At 39.9% G+C, this 21815-nt stretch overlaps 1 protein-coding gene and 1 non-coding gene across 2 annotated transcripts in view; one reads left to right on the forward strand and one right to left on the reverse strand.

Annotated features, from left to right (window-relative positions):
• The first annotated feature begins 1247 nt into the window (after positions 1 to 1247).
• On the forward strand, positions 1248 to 1319 carry trnaa-ugc (transfer RNA alanine (anticodon UGC)). The gene has a single exon. It is a non-coding gene; the product is annotated as a tRNA-Ala (tRNA).
• Positions 1320 to 11248: 9929 nt separating this feature from the next.
• The window catches only part of LOC115203974 (tumor necrosis factor receptor superfamily member 10A), a 36276-nt gene continuing 25709 nt past the window's right edge, over positions 11249 to 21815 (reverse strand). The window contains exons 5-10 of the mRNA XM_029769115.1: positions 18310 to 18443; positions 17052 to 17141; positions 16889 to 16947; positions 16281 to 16577; positions 15791 to 15827; positions 11249 to 14308 (exon numbers count right to left, since the gene is read on the reverse strand). Of these exons, the coding sequence (XP_029624975.1) occupies positions 14007 to 14308; positions 15791 to 15827; positions 16281 to 16577; positions 16889 to 16947; positions 17052 to 17141; positions 18310 to 18443 (919 nt within the window). The 3' untranslated portion in view covers positions 11249 to 14006. The remainder of the gene's footprint in view (positions 14309 to 15790; positions 15828 to 16280; positions 16578 to 16888; positions 16948 to 17051; positions 17142 to 18309; positions 18444 to 21815) is intronic.

Raw genomic sequence — 21815 nt, forward strand, 5'->3', positions numbered from 1 at the left:
ATGTTTTGTGCTGCTGCCATGTTGTGTTGCTACCATGTTGTTGTTATGTTGTGTTGCTACCATGCTGTGTTGTCATGTGTTGCTGCCTTGCTATGTTGTTGTCTTAGGTCTCTCTTTATGTAGTGTTGTGTTGCCTCTCTTGTTGTGATGTGTGTTTTGTCCTATATTTATACAGTATTGTATTTATTTTTTATTTGGAATCCCAGGCCCCTGCAGGAGGCCTTTTGCCTTTTGGTAGGCCGTCATTGTAAATAAGATTGTGTTCTTAACTGACTTGCCTAGTTTAAAAAAATAAACAAATATAAATGTTTGGCAAAGCACCAGGTCACCTGTTATAAACAGTATATAATCCATCCTTAGTATGACTTTGCTTATAAATCATTTGCGAAGCATTTATCTAGTTGTGCTTATCAAGACTTAGTGATTATGCAAATAGGCTACTCTTCATGTAGACTAATATATCTGCACCTTGTGTTATCTCCTTCATGGTGAATGGTTCATCAGTGGTCGGCCCAACTGCCCCTGGTCTTCATTGAGGTCCATTTCTGCTGACTGTTTGGTTGGGCCTAAACACTGGTGTTTTACAAAAAGTATAAACCAAGCAGTAAACATATGAAAAATAGGATTCTTCATAAAATGATATCTAGTCATGTATACTCATTTCTTGGGAGTATTTTGAATGTTTAGAGCAGCAAAATATTTGAATACTTCTTGCAACAGATTGTTCCTCTTGACCTTCAATGTCACCCGTGCACGTTCTAGAACTCAGCAAAGCATTTCCCGCCTGACTGATGTGATGTAAAAATGGTCAACTAGGTAACATGTAGCTTCTACATTCTAAAAGTGTTTTTTTCAAAGAAACCTTTCCCACCTTCTACAATATTTTTTGGTTATATATAATCAGAGAGGAAGAGGAGAAACATAGTTTGATTTAACCAGAATGAGTTGATAACACCGATATCCAATCTCTCTGGTGATCTAAAATATCTGGTGAAATTAAGCTTTGAGGTTGATATGTAACGTTAGTATGAAGAAAACGGCCTTACTGCCATCTTGTGGAGAAGGTTGTGGAAAATGGCCGTTTTCGTCCGTAGGCAACTAACTATATCTGGGAGGGGTGGGGGGGATTGCAACTGCAAAGCGATACAGTTTGAATGATTATCGGATGTTTTCATAGTTTTTTTGTGTATATTTGTATTTTGGCCTATATTTGTATTGCCTTATTTTCTCTGCGCTTCCACGAGGAAGGGGATGTAGCTCAGTGGTAGAGCGCATGCTTTGCATGTATGAGGCCCCGGGTTCAATCCCCGGCATCTCCATTAACATTTTCCCCCAAAATGACTTTCTTTTTGTTTATAATTTCGCAAATAATATTTCGATTGTGCATTTAATATTTAATATTTTTTTATTTAACCTTTATTTAACTAGGCAAGTCAGTTAAGAACAAATTCTTATTTACAATGACGGCCTTGGAACAGTGGGTTAACTGCCTTGTTCAGGGGAAGAACGACAAATGTTTACCTTGTCAGCTCGGGGATTCGATCTAGCAACCTCTCTAACCACTAGGTTACCTGCCGCCCCTAGCATTGGCATAGATAAGTTTTATTAGCCAACAAGATATGTAAACAATCCGCACAGCTTGTTTATTTACTTGTGCATTGTCCAGTTGTGACCACCAGGGGCTCCCTCTCTGCATAAACAAAGACCACTGAGATTGATGAAGACACATGAGCTATCCTTATATGGCAACTTAACTTAATTAAACGTTTCACAAAACGCAACCAATTTTCGTAGCAAAGAGAGTATAGTAGGCTACATTATCATGATACAGTTTTAACAGAGGGAGCAGGAGCAGGCATCTATCTTGCACTGACTCTATGGACAGTCATAAGACTATACCCTCAGAAAAAAGATGCTAAGTATAACCAGATAGAGCTCTTCTGTTTGTCCCCTAATGGAACAACCTAAATCAACTGGAACAACTATTTCAGTAATGGGAGCAATACGTCTCACTACTAACAGGTTGGATTTGTTTAGAAAAATGTATGTTATTCATCTTTGTGTAGCGTAAGATTAGTCAACCAATGATTACATGCAAAAAATACAGATATTGAAACAATTCTGAAACTCAACCTGCAATAGAGCATGCTGGGAAATATGCTAATGATGTACCTGGTTTTGAGCGTTTTACTAGTCAAAGAGTAAAAATGACACAATCACACTCAACTCTGGTTATTAACAACAACACAACAACACTAGGGTTATTTTACACCACTGAGTGTACACCACTTAATTTAACTCCTGAATCAACATTATATGTTACACTGAAAAATCAACACTAAGTAAAACTGGCCAATTTGCTGTGTGCCATATACAATATGCTGCTGGTTCATACTCCCTTTTTTTCTCTTACTCTGCTCAATAAAATCACATAAGATACTCCTTGTGCAAAGATGTTCACTATGTTTGTACTGTATATGTAACATGATTAAGGCAATGCCAAGATACAGTTCTGGAAAGTATTCAGACCCTTTGACTTTTTTCACATATTAACTTCTGTAAATAAGGAATTTTTTAAAATATATATATTTTGATCTAAAAACCTGTTTTTGCTTTGTACATAGGTACAGTTTAAAACATTCTCACACGTATCTTTTTAAAATGATGAGATTACTCAAACTCCTGATGTTCTATGTAGAACCCTTCTCGCCTTCCAAATAATCCTTCTTGCCTTCCAAATAATTATCAAATAAAAACAGTTCTTAGGATGGAAAAGTTTCTAGGTAGAACTCTTTGCCTCACAAATAATCGTTGTATTCCAAAAAGGGTTCTTCCCTCCACAAAGAACCCTTTTGGAACCCTTTTTTCTAAGAGCGGATATACAAACTAAATCAAATCAAATTTTATTTGTCACATGCGCCAAATAAAATACACAAGAATGGAGCTATACAGGGAGTACCAGTACCTGATCAATGTGCAGGGATACAAGGTTTTTCAGGTAGATATGTACATGAAGGCAGGGTAAAATAACTAGGCGTAAAGGATGTCAAGCTGCTTGCATAGCGAGTACTACTCCCAATTCGGCCTATACCTGGCACGAACTCGGGACCTCTGCCTTCCTAGCACGTGACCGCCCTCCTTCAGCATCACGCGAAAAGCTAGCTATTCGCTGGCGCAAGTGGAGACACTTAAGTTTCAAACATCCCCATGTGCTACATAGACATCAGGATAGATAATAAGAGTAAAATAAAGAACAGAGTAGCAGCAGCATATGATGAGTGTTAAAGTGTGTGTACGTGTGTGTGTATCTGTGTGTGCTTGTTTATGTGTTTGTGTTGTGTCGGTTTGCATGTGTATGTGTTTGTGTGAGTGAGTGTCAGTTTAGTGTGTATATAGTGTGTATATACTGTATAGTCTTGTGAGTGTGCATAGAGTCAGTGCAAGAAAGGGCCAGTGCACATAGTCCTGGTATCCATTTAATAAAAAATGTTGCAGTCTTATGGCTACTTAGAAGTCTTATGGCTTGTGGATAGAAGTTGTGTCGGAGTCAGATGGTCCGAGAGCCGATGCACCGGTACCATTTGCCAGAGGGTAGCAGAGTGAACAGTCTATGGCTTGAGTCTTTGCCAAATTTTCAGGACTTCCTCTGACACCGCCTGATAAAGAGGTGATTGAAGCTCTCAACCCGCTCCACCACAGCCCCGTCGATGTTGATGGGGGCGTGCTCTCCCCTCTTTCTCCTGCAGTCCACGATCAGCTCCTTGGTCGTACTGGGGTTTAAAAGGCTTCTGAAGTTTCCACTTTGAAATTTCAGACTTGATTTTCCCTTACGAAAAATATCAACCCCTACAAAAATGTCCATTAATTATAATCCACATAATAATTCACATTTCCTGTTGCTGCAGGATTATTTTGCTGCTGTACCTAACCGGTTAAACATTTTGTAACTTGAGAATCTGCAAAAAGAAAAACCTGCGCACCTCATTTTCTTGGACAAGTTACATAGGCTGGCAGTTACAGTACATAGGCTCATGTCTGGAAGTGACCTGGGTGAGTTAATAAATTGAGAAAGTGATGATGATAATGGTGACGATGATGGTGATAACTACGACGGTGATGAAGACAATGAGTATAGTTTGTTATGAGCGTCAGTATGTTGATGAGATCTAGGCGTTGATAAGACCATTAGCCACAGGTATCTCACACTGCCGCCAAATTGCTGCAATTGTGTCAGCATTGGGATGACCTCATATGGGTGAACGCGTGAAGGGGCTTGAAAGAAGTTCAGTCATCGTTATCAAACTGCCTTTGATAAGACTGATGACCACTTCCCCAAGGGGGACATCTTTCTTGAAGCATTTGTTACGTATCTGCCTTTGGGTCATGGCGACCTGTGTTCGAATATCGCCCAGGCATCTCACACTCTCCTGCAGAATCGTTGCAATATTCATTGTGAATTACCCCTAATTCACAGTGCATCAATTGGTATTTTAGTACGAGGCTGTAAAATATCAATTTAGCACATACAACTCCACCCACTTTTACCAAATTATATGACATTTGTGATTTTAGAGAGAAGGATTCATTTTGATACATAATGTTAGTCATTTCCAAGACATTTTCACCTCTCCAACATTTGAAAAAGGGTATTTTGTGCCAAAGTTAGGTGTTTTGAACGTTCCACACAGGAAAATTCTCCCGTCTCAGATTGAGGTCCGAGGTCTTCCTATGACTCTCAATCAAGTTGGTCAACATTACATAGGACAAATTGTACCGAAGTTGGATCTAGTGGTAACGCTGTCGACAAACAGAGATTGTGCGTCACTCACTCTCCATGTTCTTGGTCCAAAAAAGTGTTGATCTGCTGTTCATAACGTGTCATACTCAACATGAGACTAGGCTACTCACTGATGATGTTCTTTACCATCGACCCTCTTTATGTTCTAAAATATATTTGACTCTTCACAGATGGACCTAGAGGCTGTGCTCTGGCATATTGCAGTCAGGGTGTTAAAGGATCAATTAATGATTATGGATGAATAGATTCCTCTGACTGAGTCTCACCTTCTCAATCCATGGCGACCCCTAATCAGACCATACTGGCTATTAAAAAGGTTATCCAATTTGCTCACACAGAAAAATCACTTAAACCATAAATAGAGAGGTCATCATAGCACACTTCCTATTCTGGTTAACTACCACAGGTATGTAGCCCCTCTAATTCATTTCCCTCTCTGGATTACAGGGGATTTTCTCTGCAAGCTGGTGGCATTCCTCCAGGTGACTGCCATAGCAACCAGCATCCTGATCACGACCTGCATTGCCAGGGAGGTCGTGGTTATCAAACACATGGGTTATCACATTGCTTAAAAACCTCTTCAGGATCCGCCCCTTTTTTTCAAATTTCATAATGAAAATAATGACATCAAATAACACGAATGTATAGATTGATTGCTTTGATCCATTGTTTGTGCTCAGTCTTTTCTCCTGCAGGCTGTTCGACACCTAGTTCTTGCACAGACACATTATCCCTCTCGTCAAGTGATTTAGACCTGAGATCTCCAGAAAGACCGTCTAGAAAGGCCAACACAACATTAGGATATGAGGCCATCGACTCTGCAGCAGCAAAAGAGGTATGATGATAACTGATATTGGATGTTGATAATCCCATTTCTGTGTTTGCTCTTCATGGACATTTCGACAGCATGAACCAACCCTAAATTGCTGAACTTTTCTCTTGTCTTAAGAGATGGTCCGAAATGCCCTGACTAGTAGACCTGGTGGGCAAGACGTATTAGAAGAGTACCAGACAACCAAAACATTGGATCACAGAGCCAGGAAAGAGATGCATGGGTAAACTTCTCATTAGCCAATCTGGCCACAAAAAAATGGATCAAAACAATCAAACTATACATTAATGTTATTTGGCATCATTATGAGACTGTAGAAAGATACAGTACCTTCGTCAACAAAACTTTGGTAAAACATATTAGGCGTGTGTATGATTTACTGTTTTTGAGCAGGAGGCTTCCCACTCGTCAACAGAGAGAACGTTATGCTCTTGGAATTGTGACCCTCTTACCTTCGTTGAGCCTTTTGCCAAAGGCTATGTAAGTGCTGGTAGAGCATGCTTGCTTTAATATATTGACACATGTTCTGTGGAATGAAAGGGGCATCACACAGTCATAGAATCAGGTCTAAACAATAAGGAACACTTCTAAGGCTCCTGACACGTGCAAAGGATATCTGAATTATCGCCTGAAGACGGTAACAAGGAAGACCTCATGTCGACCCATCAAGAAGAGTATTTCACCCCAGTCGGGAGGCCCAGCCCATAGGAGGAAGACTGACCTGGACCACCAGCTTGTTGGTGATTCTTGCAAGGAGGCCATATCATTTCTTGTACCCTTGGCTGATGAAAAACAAATCTATCAGAAGATGGAGGTGTTCCAGTATCGCCAGGAGCTAGAAAATAGTCCAGACAGAAGCACAGATGTCCTCACAGTCTTTCCCAGGTTTCTGGACATCAAAGGATTGGTGAGTGATGTAGTATGTCTTGGAATCAGAACTACAGGCTACTTGTCTGATTGAGAACATGATTTTGTGTTGGTCATGAAGTTGAGTTGATCCACTTTGTTTTAGGTGAATCAGGACTTTTTGCTGATGTTCAACGATGAAACATCCTCTAAGCTCCTTGAAAAGTGGAACACTGTATTGAAGCCCAAAGTCATCAAACTGACAAAATCCCTGACTACGACCACCGATTTGCGTCGCCTCCTGAAGTCTGCAGAAAAACTGCCAGAGAATGACAGGGAAACCAGTAAGTGGATTCTCTCATGGGTAGCGCGATGTTTCAAGCTCAGTGATATTGTTTTGTGATTTGGGGTGTTTTGCCTTTTCTTGCTCTCAGACTGGAACAAGGATATGTCCTCCCTGCTGCTGCTTCATCTCCTCCCACCACCAGCAGGAGGGAAGAGGACCAAGATCAGTGCCAGTGATGCTGTGGGCAGACTAGTGCACTTTCATAAGGTAAGATGATACAGTAATTGGTGTGTAATTTATTTTTGGGGTTGTCTCTTTGTCTTAACATGTGGAGTGACTTAAAAAAAAATCTTTGTATTGCAGTCATGCTGCAGCATTGTAGACCATCTTGATGGGAGCCATGGTCGACAGCCATACCTCCTTGCCGTCGGAAGAAGACGGAGCAAGATTGACAACTACTACATCGTGGTGGACAAAAGGCTTGTTCCCTGCCAGGCAACTAGTGGTCGGTCTGTGTGCGTTTGATGAACTGTTCTGTTTGATTGAAAAGTCTAATGCTCAGACGGTTTACAGTGAGGATGACCCTAAGATTGTCTTGCGTGGTAAAGATCAGTTTCAAATGCATTTTAATCAGTTGTGTCACGTCCTGACCAGTATAGGGGTTATTTGTGATTGTAGTTTGGTCAGGACGTGGCAGAGGGTATTTGTTTTATGTGGTTCGGGGTGGTGGTTTGTTTAGAAGGGTGTTTGATTTATTTTTTCCGGGTTTTGGGTTATGTTCTATGTTTTTGTAATTCTACGTTCTTTCTAGTTTAGTATTTTCTATGTTAGGTAATTGGGTGTTGGACTCTCAATTGAAGGCAGGTGTTTGTAGTTGCCTTTGATTGAGAGTCCTATATATAGGGATGTGTTTTGTTTGTTAATTGTCGGTAGTTGTTTTTGCATTGCGTTGGTGTAGCCTGCAAAACTGTTTCCTGTCGTTGTTTTTTGGTGTTCACGTTTAATAAATTATAATGTTGAGCACGCAACCCGCTGCGCCTTGGTCCTTTTTTCACGAAGACAGCCATTACAAGTTGCAATCAGACCCACAGCTCCCATCTGTGTATGGTGTAAAGAATTCTAAACTAAACTGTTTGCAGCACTTCCATGTTTGTAATAATGTTTCTGTTTACATAATGAATTTTTCTGTTTACATACATTCTCGAAGGGGTGGCTCAGTTTTAGTTAAAATTGTTTGAATATGTCTCTGAAAATGTTATTTTGAAACGTGCGCTTCTCTCTAGAATCTACTCGTTTGACTATGGGTACTTGGAGCGCAAAAACCGTCCAACTAAAGTCAACCTAGAGAACAGTGGAAATAGCCTTGCACTTAATTCTATTCAAACTCTATCTTGTGAGAAATGTTCCCTTGATTTTGGGTGATGTTGTTCCACCAGGAAATGAGAACTGGAATTTGCTGCTCATCCTACTGCAAATAATCATTGTTTTTTTCCTCTTTTCTTAGCCAGGGCATGACTGTGAATCTAAATAATTTGATAATTGAACATCACCCACTTTTTAAACAGTTGTACTTACATAAAACCGTGTTACCCAAACATCACTTTATGATACATTACCCAGCATGCATAAGAGAAATCAGTCCTTCATTAAATATGTGGATCATGAGGTTTGAGGCAAAGCACAGTCTTTAAGAACACCCTCAAACTTCAAGAACATTAGTCCCTTGCCAAAAAACATCACTTTGCTATAGACCATCACTGGGAGATATCACCATTGCGACATACTGAATATGGACCAATGAAAGCATTTTCCCTGAGTGATTTTACTGGTGATGATGAGTTGTCAGCATCACTTCAGTTCACTATGCAGAAAGCCATTTACTCTACCAGCTGGGTTAAGATGGATGGCACGGAGTACAGAGAGGGACTGCTAGTTTGCAGTAAGATGGAGCATGAGATCTTTGTGGTTGACAATATTGTATACCTATTGCTGGACAAGTTGCATACGGATAATTTCAGTGAACATTACCATGCATTCACTGTGTTTGATGGTGTTGATGTCAAAGGTGTTATCAAAGTTGATGATCTGAAATGTTATAAGCCTTTTGTCCTTCAAAGTGCTTATGGTGCTGATGAGAGCCTTTATGTTGTTCCTTTGTTTGACATGATAGAGCAGTAGTCAGATTATTGGCAACTTTGTCAAGAAAATTGCATACCTAGTCTTAGGAGAACTTCCACTTGTGTTAAATAGCAACTCTTGTTCACATATAGTACATGTACTGAGGCGCCTGTGATGCACTGTTTTCATTTTAACGCGGCTATGATGCATTGTTTTCACTGTGATGAGCGCCTCGATACATGTACTATATGTGATGCACTGTTTTCATTTTAACGCGGCTGTGATGCATTGTTTTCACTGTGATGAACGCCTCGATACATGTACTATATGTGATGCACTGTTTTCATTCTGATGCGCCTGTGATGCACCGTTTTCATTTTAATGTGCCTGTGATATACTGTTTTCACTTTGGCCTAAATAAATGAAGAAAAGCAGAGTTACTACTCTTGTAAGGAATCCTTTATTGCTCCTGTTTAAGTCACTTACAACTTGCAGGCTTGATTTATGAGTGGGAGAGAACCAGACAAAAAATATGTTATTTTCTAGTGTGAATATTGAGCACTTCCTGGTATCAATTCAGCTACAGGATGCATTCTTTAAAGTTGATCCTGAACACTGAAAGGTGTTGATGCTTAATACTGAGGGTGTTGAAAAAACACTCCCATGGGTCATTTGAACAACATCTGAAGTGTTATATTTTAATAACACTCCAAGTGATTCAATATGAACACTAACAAAAGTGTTAAATTAACACTGAGTGGCCCTATATAAACACCGGACGAGTACTCAGCGTCTCACAAAGACACCCCCACACCATCACACCTCCTCCTTAATGCTTCACGGTGGGAACGACACATGCAGAGATCATCCGCTCACCTACTCTGCGTCTCACAAAGACACGGTGGTTGGACCCAAAAATCTCCAATTTGGACTCATCAGACCAAAGGACAGATTTCTACTGGTCTAATGTCCATTGCTCATGTTTCTTGGCCCAAGCAAGTCTCTTCTTCTTATTGGTGTCCTTTAGTAGTGGTTTCTTTGCAGAAATTCAACCATGAATGCCTGATTCACGCAGTCTCTGCTGAACAGGCTCCTGAGTGGTGCAGAGGTCTAAGGCACAGCTTCTCAGTGCAAGAGGTGCCACTACAGTCCCTGGGTCAAATCCAGGCTGTATCACATCTGGCTGTGATTGGGAGTCCCATAAGATGGCGTGCAGCTGTCCTGGGTAGGCCATCATTGTAAGTAAGAATTTGTTCTTAACTGACTTGCCTAGTTAAATTAAAAAAACAGTTGAAATTGTATGTTACTCTTATCTGCCCACCATCTCAATGCACTCTTCGGGACACTAGCTCTGGTCCAGGACATTATGTTAACCAGTGTTGCTTGTGCAGCCAGCTAGTACACAATAGCAAGCTAGTTTATTGAAATTGTATGTTACTTGAACTCTGTGAAGCATTTATTTGGGCTGGTTTTTGCGACTGCACTTGAAGAAAGTTTCAAAGTTCTTGACATTTTCCGGATTGACTGACCATGTCTTCAAGTACAACAGTAAGGTATTTGCTTTTAGGGGGGGAGGGGTTGCACACACACACACAGAAATATTAGTCAAGGGACAATCTTATCTGCCCACCATCTCAATGCACTCTTCGGGACACTAGCTCTGGTCCAGGACATTATGTTAACCATTGTTGCTTGTGCAGCCAGCTAGTACACAATAGCAAGCTAGTTTATTGAAATTAAGAAACAAATAGTTAATCAATTCTCTGTGTATAACAACATTCTTAAATACTTAATAATATGCCATTCTTTCACACATTGTTGTATAATATACAAAACCACTGAGTGCAGTATTAAAATCATTTGGAATTAATTATTCAAGTTATTCAGTTTTGAAATACAAAATATGCAAATTACAAAATGACATATTGGTTTCCTTACCCTGTAAGCAGTCTATGGACAAGGTATGACAGCAATCCATGCCTTGGTTTAGCTTCCCTGGCACTGTCTCCACATGCTAATGTTTTAGCAATTGTGGCACAAATCCCATTGAAGTTATATTAACATTTTCTGCACATCGTATTCAAATTATCTCCTGTATAAGTGACTTTATGGAGCTTCACAATACATTTTAGATACTTTTAGATTATTTGGACATGATGCAAAAACAAAAAATGCTAATATCAGTCCCATGACTTGAATGGGATTTGTGCCACAAATGCTAAAATGTTAGCATGCGGAAATATTGCCAGGGAAACTAAACCAAAGCATGAATTGCTGTTATACCTTATAGGGTAAGGAAACCAATGTGTCATTTTATAATTTGGGTAAACTATCCCTTTAATACAAGATTCAGTACAAAAGGCAAAGATGGGATATTTGTACAAAATGTTTATTTCAAATTGACATTGAACAAACACAATGGCTTTGACACATTCTTATCTGAAATCCAGCCACTAGCAAACAATTGTCTAAGGGAGTTAATGACTTAAATAAGAAACAAGTTTTGGAGCTATGCAACTAAATAAACAGACGTGAGGTGAGACCGCCACAGCACAAACATGATTTGAACGCCAATGTATAATCCTAACTCCTAAAAGTTCATAAAAATGAGCCAAAAGCAGTCTCAAAGGTAATATTATAATGGAAGAGGTGTGTTAAAAAAAGTTTGTAGAAAAGCATTATGTAGAGTTAGAAAAAAAAGGTCCATAGAAATTGATGCAGGCTGTTTTTTCATTGTCCGTCAATAGATGGCAGTGCCAGCACTGTAGCTTCAAATCTGTCAGCTATAAAATAGAATTCTTCTTTTACATAAGTGTAGCCACTAGACTAGAGGGAAAAAGGGGCTAAACCAAGTTTAATGTGCTCATACTTAGTAACCATATACTAGTACTTAGGTCTAACAATTAACCACTTAAGGCCTCGCTTAGTCTATTCTACGTATTTTACTTCACACTTCATTCGGTTCCTTCAGCTTTAAGGCTTTTCTTTTTTGTTAATAAAACTCTCTCTCTCTCTCTCTCTCTATATATATATATATATATATATATATATAGAGAGAGAGAGATATATATATATAATGTGAAGCACATAAAACCACTCTTGGTAATGTATGTACAAAGGACGCTACAGGAAATAAACTTGGACTTTTCAAAAAATTAAAAAGAACTTGGACTTAAATATCCAGAAAAGCTTTCCTTCATCTTCTTGACAGAGCCAGACAATGAGAAACAACGTGATTTGCGTACCTGTATATTCATGTCTTTGTTGACATGTATAAAGGAGTCCAACTTTTTAGCAATACATTACTACCCTTTTCACACTACTGAGCCAAACCGAGCAGAGCTATACTGGACAATGTGAAAAGTACAGTGTGAATCAGGCAGAGAGAAAAATGGTTTTCAATAGTTCACAAATGTTGAGTTAAGCATAATTACAAGAACCCCAACACAAAAGTGACCTTATGATGACCACCTTGATTGAATAAGAAACTCTATGTGGAGAAATGACATGTATACTGTAACTATGAACATCTTTGACAGTATGTGCACTGACTGAACATAGTGTTTGATCAGTGCGGCGTCATCGAGCAGGACAGGATTAACCCCAAATGCAGGTCAGCCACTCCTGTCTGTCTACTTGATCTCAGTCATGTTGCCCTCTAGATAAATGTAGTCATTATAACGTAGCAACACATTACAGCCCTATTCAGTTTTCCAGGGTTGCTGTGTTGGTAATTGAATAAATAATGAAACGTAATTATCATCCGTTTAAAATAAATATGTCAATAAATAAAACAGCTATGAAACCTTGAGGGCTCTGAGTGTTTGTGGGAAATGTTTGAGAAACATTGACTAACAAAAGAAATAGTTACAGAAACTCCTTCTAACAAGTGTTGTGTGAGAACGCATCAACACTGAAAAACAAAATAACTAACAACGCAGTCTATAAAACATTCAGTTTAGTCACTTATGCATTTTTTTTTTTAAAACATCCTCGCCCTTACCTGCACTTATACACTTTAAATGAGCCTATGGCACGCTTTAAATCATAAACGAATTCTGAAACTTCAAACAACAAAACAGTAACAGTAACGGACTACCGTATAACACATATTTACACACAAATATTAAAATGGACCATATCTAAATGTGGCTAAAATACTTCTAATATGGTCATGACTCATACCAACCTGCATTTTAAACTAACATAGTACAATATGGTCCATATTTTACTGTAATTTTTAACAGCATTATGCTTAAATGGGCTATCTCTACCTGTACTTTAAACATATAACCTTCTGCCTAATATGGGCATTTGTTACCTGTAGCTCTAAACCCTACACGTGCCAGATGCCAGTGCATCAAGTAGACGCAGTATCAGTGACATAGTGGTTGCGTTCCCTTGCTCAGACGTTACATGCATCAGCCAATGGTTGCGTGCCACGCCATCAACTGTGTCATCGACTGACAGATTGGTATAACATATGTTGTGATTAGCTGATACTTAAAATACCTATCCAGGCATTGTAATATCAGGCAGGTGTCAGCAACGCCTGGGCATAGGAACGCGCAAGCTAATGCCACTCCTACAAACCAGTGTATGTCCCTGTCCCAGGGTTCGGTATTGGCCTATATTGGCCTATAAGCCATGTCAGTCGCTCAGAGAGATGGGGTGGGGCGAAAATCATGGAGGTCAAAGCTGAGCTCCAGACCCACCCACTGGAAAACAACATCAACATCCATCAACAACATCCAACTCTTCCACCATTTTATGTTTTTGTTTTGTTTTAGAACACCATGAAGACCGGACACACCAGGCCGATAATGCTATCTTCAAAAGAAAACAAGGTCCATCTTCAAATCCTCCATTTTGTTTTTTTATGTTTTGTTTTAGAAAGCACTGGCCTTTAGGCCAAATACACCAGACCATATTGGCAGATATTCGAAAGACAACATTGTTTCTCTCCAACTCCTCCATTGGTGTTGTTTTAGAAGCACAGGCATATAGGCAGAACACATCAGGCCAATTAGGCCGATAAGAGTTGACGTTGTCTTTCATCAATGTTTTTTATTTAACCTCAATCCACACATGTCTCTGAGGCAGCGCCCCCCAGTGGGCTGGGGGTGTCAGGGCGTGTCTGCGTGTTTGTAGTAGCCCTTCTGGATGGCAGCGAAGGCAATGCTCTCAGCGGAGCGCCTCTGGTCCAGACTGAGAAGGGCCTGGAGCAGGGCGTTGATGTCCGCCTTCAGGCCCTCCTTCTGCATCCAGTTTTTCAGCAGGTCATACACCTTGTCGCCAGGGGGGGCACTCTCCGCCATCTTGATGTGGTTGTCATGGACGCCGATGTAGCGAAAAAACTTGTTGTGGATCCGCACGTCCAGGCACTCATCGAAGAGGTCAAAGCTCTTCTTCAGGGACGTCTCATCCCCTGGGGAGAGAAAGGAGAAATGGTACCTTGGTTCATTGTTGCTGATATCAAAAATAGGGGAGTTTCTCCTCCTGACCACCAAGAAAATATGGGCTCTAGTTATAGACACTAACTAAGGTTCAAACAAACTTTTTTCCTGAACCAGTCACATGATCAGGAAAAAAACTCCCACCCATTATCTTAGAAAACATAACTCTTTATCATGATATTTCCTTTTAATGATTATTGCACTTTAAATAATACATTTTTAAAAAGGTAAGCAGCAAAAACAATAAGAGAGCTTTCTATAGATAAACATGTACAGTCCTGCACTGATTTAATGGTGCTCCGCATCAACTACTATCTATTTCAGAATCTGTGGCGGTCATTCATGTTTGTTGAAATGTATGTACGTCTAAATTGGTGGTTTTGTCTTTATGTTTGTCTTTATGTTGAAGTTTGGTCCCAGCCAATGTCATGTCTAGTTTTGGGTCTATGTTTGTGGAATGTTAAGTTGTCTATTGTCTTTTTATCTGTACATTTGTGTATTGGGGTCCTGAGTGGCACAGTGGTCTAAGACACCGCATCTTAGCGCTAGAGGCGTCACTACAGACACACTTGTTCAAATCCAGGCTGTATCATAACCAGCTGTGATTGGGAGTCCCATAGGGCGGCGCACAATTGGCCCAGCGTTGTCCGGGTTTGGCCGGTGTAGGCTGTCATAGTTAAGAACTAATTCTTATTTACAAACTTGCCTAGTTAAATAAAGGTTAAATAAAAAACGAAATAAAACAATTTAAAAAAATGTATCTGTAGGGGTCTGTTCAGGCAGTGTGCTTCCCCTATCACATTTTGTCCATTTTCTCAGCCTTACAATAGAGCTCCTTGTTAGGGTCCAAATTGTAAATTGTTGCTAACCTTATAGTGCCGGAGAGTTAACTCATAAAGCAATCAACCACTGAATACAAGGTAACGAGGTTTAAACGTGGAGCCGTTAGTAAATAAGCGCTAGACACACAGAATTTACTTCAGGGAGAGAAACAAACAAAGCCAAGCTACATTGACTACATACTAATATAGTTCAGTAGCACACACTATACTAGTTAAATACCTTATAGGAGTCTCTATTCATCAAATTTAAATCGTAGGATGAAAGGACCCCATATAAAATCCATAATTAAATAATGGATCAAATTCATGATTGTTTTGATTTTCTGAGGCCTGACTTTAACTCAACGGTATTCCATCTATATGGGGGTGTATTCAGTGAGGTGAAACGCTCCGAACCTTGCATATAGAAATGTAACTAGTACACCCTATTTACCTGACAATCACACAGTATTTGTTCTACCCAATAGATTTCTATCTGACAGTTCAGTAAAAATTCTCTCTTCTAAACAGACCCCAGTCAGGACAGGATGAATGTGTTGTTTATGGTGCGTGTGTGGAACCCCTCCCTACTAGGACCCGGCCCACCCTCCAGCTCTGTGTGGGGTCTCTTACCTATCAGGGACACCAGTCTCTTCTGCAGAGGATCATCCTGAAACACGACAGAAGGAAAAACAAGAGTTAACCACAACCCTTCTACAGACCACCAGGGGCCACCAGGGACAAATCTGTTATCCGTTTATAAATATGTAAAACAGTATTAGTATTATGAAAGTCTGCCTTGGTTAAAATACTGAAAACTTTGATAATGTTATTGCACTTTTTAGGACATGTGTCTGTTGCAGAAATGCACAACTCCAGTCTCTGCCCTCTAGAACTGAAGTTGTGCTCACATGATCTGGTGCACGTAGGGTTTGTGTGGTTTTGTGTCCTAGGCCAAACCTAGCCCCAGGGTCCCTGTCCCTCTGTCCCCCCCCTCCTGCTATCACTGTATCCCCTACCTTCCCCCCTCTCTGGCTCTGGTCCTCGTCTAACCTCCTCTGCCCCCATATCCCTCAAGCTCTCCTACCCCACAGCCCCCAACCATCACCCCTGCCTCACTCACCCTGGCTGTGGGTTGCAGTCTCTGGGCGGAGGGGCTGTGTCGGGGGGAGCTGCCCGACGAGGCTGCCCCGGCGGTGGGCAGGGCCGACAGGCTGGTCTGGGAGGAGCTGGTGGTGTTGGGCAGGCTGTCGCCCAGGCCCCGGTCCTCGTCCTCCCCCAATCCCAGGGGAGGGGAGGCCTTGATCAGGCCACCCTGGGTCTCCTGCAGCAGGGGACGTGACTCGGGACGGACCTCCTCCCCCTCCAGGCCAGCATTCTGGCTGTTCTGTCTCTCCTCTGCTGTGGGTCCACTCTCACCCTGAGGGAGAGATAAATAAAGAGAGGGAGAGAGAGATAAATAAAGATAAAGAGAGAGAGAGAGAGAGAGAGACGGCATGGAGAGCGAGTATGAAGCATGGAAGTTCACTTAGCAGTTCACTTAGCATGGAAGTTCACTTGGAAGTTCACTTAGCAGATCAAAGTACACTCTGAGACATTCTAAGAAGACGAATTAAAACATTTCACCACCAGAGATTCATGTCAATCCAACAGACATATATTGATCTATACTGACGATATATAACATAACCCCAATAGCATAACTAAAGGGATAGAGATGGGAAAACTTACAATGGCAATCTTCACAATGTCACTGGAGTCACAGCGACTGTCTGAACCTGAGAGACAAACTAAAACACAAAGAGAACTATTAGAGAACCAATCTACAATGTTTTGAGCCAATATGTTTTTCAATACACAGGAGTGGCAAGATACATTTATTTTGGTTACTCACCTGGCCGAAATGTACATGGCCTCTTGATCCAAAGCCACACACCAATCACGATGACGAGGAAGAGCAAGAGCAGAATGACCAATGGCGTAACTTTTGGGAAGGGGAAATGAAGAAACAACCATTTAGAACATTGGTATTCAAACATTTTCAGCAGGGACACCATTCTTTCCGCCAGAATTCTGGGGACCCCATTTTTTCCCAAAACAATTTCTTGTGACCCCACATCAAATCTAATGACACAACTTTAAAATCTGTATATTTAGATTTTTAAATCAACAAATAACTTTCAATTCATTGAATTTTTATCTCTTATGAAAATGAAAAGAAACCAATAAATACATTGACTCAATATAATTGGATTTTTCAAATGATCTTTCTCAAAAACGTTTGCATATTGTCCCATACAATAATCTGTACTCTTAATTTGGTGTACATAAAATAATACAAATATATTTGGGGCGACCCCACTGCAGTTCCCCCAGGACTCCACTAGTGGTCACAACCCCGAGTTTGAATACCACTGATTTAGAATCATGTCTCAGACACTTTACTAAAGTAGGAATTTGCGCTCCACTGACGAGCATATGACATCAACTATATGCTGTTCATTCTCTTCATTTGATTGGCCCTCAATAAAAATGATTCAGAGCCTATAAAACAGAGAGATAAAGACTTATGTACAGTGGTGTAAATACTTATGTAAAAATACTTTAAAGTACTACTTAAGTCGTTTTTTGGGGTTTCTGTACCTTACTTTACTATTTATATTTTTGACAACTTTTACATCACTTTAGGCTCTGTAACATAACGCGAAGGTGGAGAGGAAGACGTGAATTGCGTGCTCTCATTTGACCATAAAGCAGATTTTCCTAAAGAAAATAATGTACTTTTTACTGCACACATTTTCCATGACACCCAAAAGTACGGTCCAATTCATCCACTTATCAAGAGAACATACCTGGTCATCCCTACTGCCTCTGATCTGGCGGACTCACTAAACACAAATGCTTCATTTGTAAATTAATTTCTTAGTGTTGGAGTGTGCCCCTGGCTATCCGTAAATAAGAAATAAAATACAAATTGTGCCGTCTGGTTTGCATAACATAAGGAATTTGCTATTATTAATACTTTTACTTTTGATATGTAAGTATATTTAAAACCAAATACTTTAGTATTTAATTTTCTATTAAGGTATCTTTACTTCAAACTGAAGTATGAGGTTTGAGTCCTTTTTCAACCACTGCTTATGTAGACCTACCTATGGTCTCTGCAGAGATGGGGGCGGGGGTGGGGAGGGCAATCGGGTGGAGGGTAGTAGAGACGTCCCGTTTCCTACACACAGTGTTGGAGATGGGGGTGCATTTCTTCACCTCCTCCTCCCCCGCTTTACACCTGGAAAGACAAGAAAAGAGATAGAGGAATTAGTATTTTATTCTTTGAAGGGGCTAGTGTTAGTTCAGTATAGAGCATTGGTTAAAATATGACATAGTGCTAATCTCAGATCTGTTTGAGTGGTCTTGCCAACTCCTATGGCCATGCCAATGACCATAGAAGTTGGCTATACAGCACAAACAGATCTGGGACCAGGCTACTGTTAAGTATGCCTAATAGTGTGATCTCTGGACTGGGGTCTGGAGGTGTAAACAGGGCTCTAAATTGTGACAATTTTGGTCGTATATGCTCCTAAATATTTTTCTAGAAAGAAATCTACCACATAATAATTGTTGTAATGATTACGCTTCGCTGTACCGCTATTTCCGAGTGCCCTAGAGAAAAAAGCGAGAGCAGATTCGTGACCGTCATGATTGCACCATTACTACAGAGAAAATATGTCTGGGCGATATGGCCAAAATATCATATCACAATATTCTTCTCATTTTTTACGGGATGATGGTATTTGACAGTTTTTGAATAATACAAGTTCTAAATATACTTAACGAGTAGTGCATGATCCTAGGGTGGACAACAAATACATTGTAAGTGGTTTTAATAGGGCTTTCTCTCTCTGTGTTATACTGTTCAATTGAACTTCAACCCCAAATAACTTTCTGCATTTCTGGATTTCCTTAATTCATTTGTTATAATTCCCACACTGTAACACATTTGTTTTGTCTTTGTATGCCTCTATTTGGTGAAAAGTCACTTTTCCTTTTTATTATTTATTATTCTCATCTATAACCATGTATTTTCAATGGATTCGATCGCAGTTCTTACTTTAGCCACAAGGGACTGATTTCTAGGGTGCTTCTGGAGCCAGCGCTGCCTCACAGGCAATATTCATAGAAAGAAAAATACATGCGCTAATCCCGAAGCACTTGTAAAATAATTAGCAGTTCTCAACTGTTAGCAGTCTATTACTATTTCGAGTTTCATCACTCAGTTATTACATTTATATAACATTAAACAAACCAGACATTTAAATACCGTTATGTAAAGTAAAAAAATACATACATCACCCTTACAAAAAAAGACAGCAGTTTTGAAACTGCAGTAAATGTGCAGTAATTGCAGTCGACTGTGGTATTGTGAACTCAGTAATTGCAGAATAATTGAAGTAGAGGTCGACCGATTAATCGGCAAGGCCGATTCCAAGTTTTCATAACAATCGGTAATTAGCATTATTGGACACCGATTATGGCCGATTACATTGCAATCCACAAGGATACTGCGTTGCAGGCTGACCACCTGTTACGCGAGTGCAGCATCAAAAGGACCTTGTGGCTGCAAGGAGCCAATGTAAGTCGCTAGCTAGCATTAAACTTACCTTATAAAAAACAATCAATCAATCTTCACATAATCACTAGTTTAACTACACATGGTTGATGATATTACTAGTTTAACTAGCTTGTCCTGTGTTGCATATAATCAATCTGGTGCCTGTTAATTTATCATCGAATCACAGCCTACTTCAACTTCGCCAAACGGGTGATGATTTAAGCGTGAAAAAAGCACAATCGTTGCGCCAATGTACCTAACCATAAACATCAATGCCTTTCTTAAAATCAATACACACAAGTATATTATTTTAAACCTGCATATTTAGTTAAAAGAAATTCATTTTAGCAGGCAATATTAACTAGGGAAATTGTGTCACTTCTCTTGCGTTCATTGCAAGCAGAGTCAGGGTATATGCAACAGTTTTGGCCGCCTGGCTCGTTGCAAACTGTGTGAAGAACATTTCTTCCTAACAAAGACCGTAATTAATTTGCCAGAATTTTACATAACATTGAAGGTGTTGTGCAATGTAACAGCAATATTTAGACTTAGGGTTGCCACCCGTTCGATAAAATACAGAACGGTTCCATATTTCACTGAAAGAATAAATGTTTTGTTTTTAAAATGATTTTCCGGATTTGACCATATTAATGACCTAAGGCTCGTATTTCCGTGTGTTTATTATATTATAATTAAGTCTATGATTTGATATTTGATAGAGCAGTCTGACTGAGCGGTGGTAGGCAGCAGCAGACTCATAAGCATTCATTCAAACAGCACTTTCCTGCGTTTGTCAGCAGCTCTTAGCAATGCTTGAAGCACAGCGCTGTTTATGACTTCAAGCCTATAAACTCCCGAGATTAGGCTGGCAATACTATAGTGCCTATAAGAACATCCAATAGTCAAAGGTATATGAAATACAAATGGTATAGAAAGAAATAGTCCTATAATTCCTATAATAACTACAACCTAAAACTTCTTAACTGGGAATATTGAAGACTCATGTTAAAAGGAACCACCAGCTTTCATATGTTCTCATGTTCTGAGCAAGGAACTTAAACGTTAGCTTTTTTACATGGCACATATTGCACTTTTAATTTCTTCTCCAACACTGTGTTTTTGTATATATATATATATATATATATACATATTCAAAAATATATATATATATATATATACAAAAACACAGTGTTGGAGAAGAAATTAAAAGTGCAATATGTGCCATGTAAAAAAGCTAACGTTATATATATATATATATATATATATATATATACAAAAATTGGCCGATTAATCGGTAGCGGGTCTGGGGCCCCTCCAATAATCGGTATCGGCGTTGAAAAATCATAATCGGTCGACCTCTAAACTGAAGTGATACTGCACTGTATCTGCAGTTACACTGCAAGAAACGTCTTATTTTGGACGCAGTATTTACAGCATACTGCAGTTATACAGCACTCTAACAGCAATCTTTTTTCGTAAGGGCAATACCGGTATACACTGAGTGTACTAAACACTGCTCTTTCTGTGACATAGACTGACCAGGTGAATCCGGGTGAAAGCTATGATCCCTTACTGATGTCACCTGTTAAATCCACTTCAATTAGTGCAGATGAAGGGGAGAAGACAGGTTAAAGAAGGATTTTTAAGCCGAGACAATTGAGACATGGATTGTGTATGTGTGCCATTCAGAAGTTGAATGGGCAAGACAAAAGTCTTTGAACGGGGTATGGTAGTAAGTGCCAGGTGCACCAGTTTGAGTGTCTCAAGAACGGCAACGCTGCTGGGTTTTTCACGCTCAACAGTTACCTGTGTGTATCAAGAATGATCCACCACCCAAAGGACATCCAGCCAATTTGATACAACTGTGGGAAGCATTGGAGCCAGCATCCCTTTGGAACGCTTTCGACAGCTATTAGAGTCCATGCCCCGATGAATGAGGCTGTTCTGAGGGCAAAAGGGGGTGCAACGCAATAGTAGGAAAGTGTTCCTAATGTTTTGTACACTCAGTATATAGTAAAATACGGTTCGCTGCCCAGCCTGAGAAACGTC

Source organism: Salmo trutta, chromosome 12, assembly GCF_901001165.1.
Source record: "Salmo trutta chromosome 12, fSalTru1.1, whole genome shotgun sequence".
Taxonomy (NCBI): Eukaryota; Metazoa; Chordata; class Actinopteri; order Salmoniformes; family Salmonidae; genus Salmo; species Salmo trutta.